A 6,757-nucleotide genomic window follows, 5' to 3' on the forward strand; every position below is an offset into this window, starting at 1 on the left:
AGCCCGTATTGAAAGAGGGTGCAGTACTAACAATTAAAGGAAAAGAAAACTACAAGAAAAGGAAAGTAAGTTCAGTTGCACCAGTTCTCCTGGAGTGTGAGCCGAGCAGTAATGGCGGAGTACTCCATATGGAGAAAATGAGGAATGAGTGGACCAATTGTCAGATTTCTCTGCTGGATATGCTTGCCTCAGCAACAATATCTCGCCCTTATGTGGAAGAAGTGAATGAACAAAGAACTGAAAGTCAGATTGTTTTGAAACAATCGGCCACAAGAAGCGAGAGCACAGATGGGTAAGATGTGACTCTCATTTGGTTACATAACAAAAACAACAACACTTGTTTACCTGCATTTAGATTAATACATGTATTGTGTATTTAAGTTACTGGTGTAAGATTATTTAATTTGCTTCAGAAAGTGATTGTCTCAGTTCATCTGATTTATTTAATTAGCCTTTTATGTTTTATCAGTGAAAATGCATGCATGTACACTTATGTTGCATAAGTTATAACACCTATCCTGTTTTAACGAGAGAGCTACATGAGACTGTCCAGTTCAATTCCATCCAATTCTGTAGACGGCTTTGTTCTCTGGCTTTATTTCATGAGGTGGGGGCCTCCGGGGCCGACGTGTTACTATTGGATTCACTTTCTGATGGTTCGAACTGATATGGTTCTACATGTATAGCAGTAGCATGTACACACACTCCAATTTCAGGACCATCACAGTCAGATATACTACTATCTGAGGAATCGGAAGAATCTCCAATAAATCCAAACGAAGAGGCCATTGCAACCACCCTCACCTGCTGAGTCTGGCTTTGGTCTATAGCAGTGGTTCCTGCTGTGACGTCACGCACTCAGGGCTGGCTGATATCAATTTTATGAAAATAAAAATGATATTATCAATGATAATATCAATTTTAACCAATTTTAATTTTAAAAAATGATAGTCAATTTTAACTCTCAATTTTCTATATATTTTTATTCCCAATTATGCAGCATACAAGAGTCAAGGATGGAAATACTATCCACTCAGAAATATATTTAAAAATAAAGGTTCTATGTATCTCCTTTAAGGCATTAACTCATCAGAAGGTCAAAATCCCAGCACTGCTAAGCTGCCCCTGCCCCTGCTGGGCCCTTAGACAAGGCCCTTAACCCTCATCTCTGCTCATTTGCATAAATATAATATGTCCTTTTACTTCTGTACATCACTTGGTGTAAGAGCGTCCTGCCAAATGCCATGAATGTAAATTGACTTTTTGGCTGATAATATCAATAAAGTTGAATAAACATTTCCAGTTTAGCTGTATTTTCAGCTTTTGGAACCCTTACTATACAATAATACACAAGTTACCTGAAAATTACACTTGTACAATCTTCAGCATGTAGAAATTCACCTGATGGAAAAGTTAGTTCACTGAAGTAGACAGGGATGCGAGACCTGAAAGATGTTCATCTGCTTCGTGCAGCATTTTCTTTCACTTTGCACCAACTTTTTCTCCATGAATGTATGTGGCCTATTCTATAATTGTGGGTACATTTCAAGTGTCGGCCCTGTCTGTCATTGTCAACTCTGTTGTCGTCAAACTGGGCAATCCATCAACAGAATTGATGGTAACGGAGTTGACGCTTTCCACCATTTTTATGTCTTAACTCCACATGCTATCCTCAAACCAGCTACCACAGGGCATGTATAAAAACAATTTTATGGTATTTAATCATATTCTTTTTTTTTTTAAAAACGAGTGAGAGATTCACTTAGGTATCACGATAACAGATTTGACGAATAATTAATCTCCTGTTGGTGTAAAATCCTCAATTTTGTTCAAATTAACGAGAGAAGAAACATGACGCCTTGCTGCTTTTCTGAAGTTTCCCACCAGAGGAAGTGACCTCACTTGGTGCAAGTATCATGTGCATTATTAAGTCTTTGTGGATTTTATGCGGTTTTACAACAGAGTTGACAAGAACATTAGGACGGATTTTAAAAAAATTACTGAAATTTCACATAATACAGAAAATACTTTCCATGCAATTAATTTTACAACAGTTAACAGAATAAGCCCCAAAAAACATATTGTTGGACTGAATCACTTCATATTTATTCCAGTTGAATGGATGAATCAGGAGTCGAAGACGGCAGGTAATGTGGGGGGAGGGGTGGGAGTCAGTTAATGTTTTATGGATAAATTGCGTCTAAAATGTACATCAAGCACTGCTACTGGCGAAAGTTTGTCATCATTTGCATTATTGTTCAGAACTGATTCAGTAAAGATTTATTTTGTGGAAAATAACAAAGTTTATCCCGTGGATGTAAAATGTACCTCGAATTCTAGAATGACCCAAAAACTTGAGCTTGATGAGCCAATAGGAAAGTCTCATCTCATCATCTCTAGCCGCTTTATCCTTCTACAGGGTCGCGGGTAAGCTGGAGCCTATCCCAGCTGACTACGGGCGAAAGGCGGGGTACACCCTGGACAAGTCGCCAGGTCATCACAGGGCTGACACATAGACACAGACAACCATTCACACTCACATTCACACCTACGGTCAATTTAGAGTCACCAGTTAACCTAACCTGCATGTCTTTGAACTGTGGGGGAAACCGGAGCACCCGGAGGAAACCCACATGGACATGCAAACTCCACACAGAAAGGCCCTCGCCAGCCACGGGGCTCGAACCCGGACCTTCTTGCTGTGAGGAGACAGCGCTAACCACTACACCACCGTGCCGCCTCCAATAGGAAAGTCAATGGGAAAAAAAAGAGTGGGCTTTTTTTTTATTTTATTTATTTATTTTTAAATCAGAGTACATTAGAATGTGGTATTTTCCTTTTGTGCTGTCAGCATGGAGCCTGTCCACTGATATATTCTTGGGATTTTGCACTAGGAATTTGTTGTTTATCAAGTCTGTGTCCCTGCGTGCAATTAAATGTGACCCCTGGTTTTTAACCATACGCTCATTTCCTGGGGCGTCACTGTTTCCCACTCAGTGCTTATGATCTCTAAATAAATTCCAGTGTACATCAGCTGTCAAGTGCTCACTCTGTCCCTGGGCCTTGACTATTCTGTATCGGAGGGTGGACCAAGTCTTCAAGAGACTGGCATCATACCAGATGGCATCACACTCGCCTTTCTGTCCTGTATTCAGCTGTTGAATTCTCAATTCTGATTGGTCAGAAGGTGTTCGTTACTTTTCTATAACTGCAGCTCTGACAGTAGTTCTGGCTATAACTCCAGCAAAAGTTTATATCAATGCACTTGTTCTAATATGTTATTGTTTCTATAGAAACAGGTTATTCAGAAAGACTTAGAACCACCTAACGTGCTCCACATAATCTACGCCCAATTATAATACACAAATTATTATTTTTTTAGTATAATGATTGATATGGTAGCATTTATTTACTTTAAAAAAACATTTCTTTCACATTTCTGGAAGGAGTCTCCAGTGACAGCACTTTTGGGGCTTTTCCACTACCAACACGGCTGAGTTGGGCTGAGTCGAGCTGAGTGGGGCTGTTGGCGTTGCATTTCGACTACAACCGCGCTGAACCGTGCTGGCTGGAAGTGGGTGGACACATTGGGTGGAGTTAGCGAAAGTGGGTGGACGTCACGTGATGTCGTTAGGCGGCGCAAACAGTGACATCAGTAACATTTTAAGCGGTAGTCTCACGACCCGGAGAGTAAACAATAAACATGGAGGACACGGAGTCATTAGTGTTGCTGGTCTTGGTGCTGTGGCTTGTTGTCACCGACAACGCCAACAGATACTGGCAAGAGCGTATAGATGAAGCGAGGTGCATAATTTGTCGTAATTCTTCTTCTTCCGGGTTTACGGTGTTTATAGATGGTGGTTCCCAGCGTGCTCGCGGGGCGTGTGTGGGCATGTGAGGACACTCCTCCTCACCAATCAGTGCACAGGGGAGTGTTTCCTCACGCCCCTAGCCCCGCTCAGCTCGGTTTGGCTCACTTCAGCCTCACTGCAAAACTATGCAAGTTTTGGGTGCTGAGTAAGGCTGAAGTGAGCTGAGTCGTGCTGCTCTGAGGTAGTCGAAATGCGAGCCGCAGGGGTGATAGCGTTCCGGCGCCGCGCCGGATTTCCGGCGCGCCGTGGCTGGGGAAAAAAAAAAAATCTAGTTCGCCCATTGTCCTGTGTCATTCTGAGATGCGCAGATAGACAGTAAAGGGAATTCGGAATTCCCTTTACTGTCTATCTGCGCATCTCAGAATGACACAGGACAATGGGCGAACTAGATTTTTTTTTTTCCCCAGCCACGGCGCGCCGGAAATCCGACGCGGCACGCCGGAACGCTATCACCCCTGGAGCCATGTTGGGCTGAAGTGAGCTGAAAAAGGGTAGTGGAAAAGGCCCATTAGTAATGGTGCTTTTCCACTACCAACGCGGCTGAGTTGGGCTGAGCCGTGCGGTGCTGAGTTGGGCTGAGTCGAGCTGAGCGGGGCTGTTGGGGTTGCATTTCGATTACAACCGCGCTGAACCGTGCTGGCTGGATGTGGGTGGACACATTGGGTGGAGTTAGCGAAAGTGGGTGGACGTCACGTGATGTCGTTAGGCGGCGCAAACAGTGACATCAGTGACCTTTTAAGCGGTAGTCTCACGACCCGGATAGTAAACAATAAACATGGAGGACATGGAGTCGTTAGTGTTGCTGGTCTTGGTGCTGTGGCTTGTTGTCACCGACAACACCAACAGATACTGGCAAGAGCATATAGATGAGGCGAGGCGCATAAGGCTTCAGAAAGAGAGGGAACTTCTTCAATTCCTTCTCAATGAAGATGACGAGGACACAGATGAAACGGACGACACGGACGACACAGACACAGACGATGGAACAGTTTCTGACACGGAGTTCGAGCTTGCTAGCAAGAGACAACGTGTAATGGTAAGCTAACAGTTAAATTTCTAGCTTTCCACCCTGTCTCGTATAGCGCAACAACATTATAAGTCGGCGTGAAGTACTAAAATGTGTTGTGTTGTGTGCATTTCAGGCGGTTATTGGAACACGCCGCACTCCTTCAGTGTGGTCGTTCAACCGGACATCTGAGTGGTGGGATGCAATTGTGCCCAGTTTCAGTACAGCGCAGTGGATTGAAAACTTCTGGATGTCCGAGGAGACATTCGATTACCTTTGCGACAAACTACGTCCAGCTATGAAGTTGCAAGACACGACCTTTCAAAGATGCATGCCTTTAAAAAAGAGAGTGGCTGTTGCGCTTTGGAAGCTTGCTACTGGCTCTGAATACAGGTCGGTTGGGCATCTTTTTGGAGTCAGCATCCCGTCTGTGTGTCGATGTGTGCAAGACTTCTGTGCTGCAGCACAGGCGCTGTTGGTGCCCGAACTAATCCGGTTTCCAAACCAGGAGAAGTTTGCTGAGATGTCAGCATATTATGAGAGCAGATGGGGTCTCCCACATTGTGTTGGTGCGATTGATGGGTCTCATATACCCATCATTGCTCCACAAGACTATCACTGTGACTATTTTAACCACAAAGGCTGGCACTCTATTATCTTGCAAGGTGTTGTCGATGGTAAGGGCCTCTTCTGGAATGTTTTTGCTGGAATGCCAGGGAGCTTGCATGATGCCAGGGTTCTGAGATTGTCAACCATGTGGGAGCTTGCCACCCGAGGAAACCACTTTCCTGCTCACACCAGGAACATTGGCGGGGTCAATGTCGGGTACTACATCTTAGGAGACTCAGCATACCCTTTGCAGAATTGGCTCCTGAAGCCATTTCAAGACACAGGGCGACTCACTCCAGAACAGCAGACATTCAACCGGAAATTCAGCCGAGGTCGAGTTGTTGTTGAAAATGCCTTTGGAAGACTGAAGGGGAGGTGGCGTTGTCTGCTGAAAAGGAATGACTGTGATCTCTCACTGGTGAGGTCCATGGTGGTGACTTGCTGTGCTCTTCACAACCTATGTGAAAGTCATGGTGAAAGATACGATACAGAGTGGGACCCTGCAGCAGTAGCATTGCCACTGCCAGGTGTTGCAGGGCCACAAGAGGTTGAAGAGGAGGGCAGAGATGTTCGGGAGGGGTTGATGCATTACTTGTTGTCAAACAGTTAAATGTGAATGTGAAGTAACACTTCCTGTATGTATATAGTAAAATTTTTGTTATTGCTGATGATACCGGTGTTGCAGTTTTCCTGCCCTCTCCTCAGTGATGTTGTCCACCCACTACTTGCGCATGGGCACAGCCCTTTTTTTTTTTTTAATGTGCCTTCAATCTTTGAATAAAACACCAATGCAATAGATCCATCTGCGTTTTGATTTCAGCTTTTAGTGACATCGCAACATATATTTGGTTTGTCTCATAGTGCAGCATTCACGATACACGAAGAGGCAAATATCAAGTGCACATATGAAGCATTGTTTTCATGGTCAAGTTTTCACCATCTGTAACTGTTGGAGTGTCAGAGTATGTTTACAGACAATGAGCATCCCATGATCTCATAAACCCAAACTATGATTTTCATTACAGATGTAGGTCTCAATTACTTTTATGTACGTGCAATCTTGGTCATTCAATATTTTTATGTAATAACTAATCCCTCCACATCTTCAATTCTGATTGACTCGGTGCCTCTGTGATGGTCTTTAATCATGTATATTTATGTTGGCAGTCAAAGCTGCCATTTTCCGGCGCTTATGAAATGCATGTGTAACATGCACATTATCACATACTATCTCAATTCAAACATAAATACAATGATCTTAAAACATATT

General features: G+C 43.7%; 1 protein-coding gene across 1 annotated transcript; it reads left to right on the plus strand.

The window, feature by feature from the left end:
* Positions 1-4,371: 4,371 nt before the first annotated feature.
* LOC132898749 (uncharacterized) lies at positions 4,372-6,285 on the plus strand. The gene is made up of 2 exons (XM_060940418.1): positions 4,372-4,908; positions 5,015-6,285. Exons 1-2 carry the CDS (start codon positions 4,648-4,650, stop codon positions 6,095-6,097), a joined length of 1,344 nt encoding a protein of 447 aa, XP_060796401.1. The 5' UTR covers positions 4,372-4,647; the 3' UTR covers positions 6,098-6,285.
* Positions 6,286-6,757: the final 472 nt, after the last annotated feature.

This window comes from Neoarius graeffei, chromosome 15 (assembly GCF_027579695.1).
Source record: "Neoarius graeffei isolate fNeoGra1 chromosome 15, fNeoGra1.pri, whole genome shotgun sequence".
Classification (NCBI taxonomy): Eukaryota; Metazoa; Chordata; class Actinopteri; order Siluriformes; family Ariidae; genus Neoarius; species Neoarius graeffei.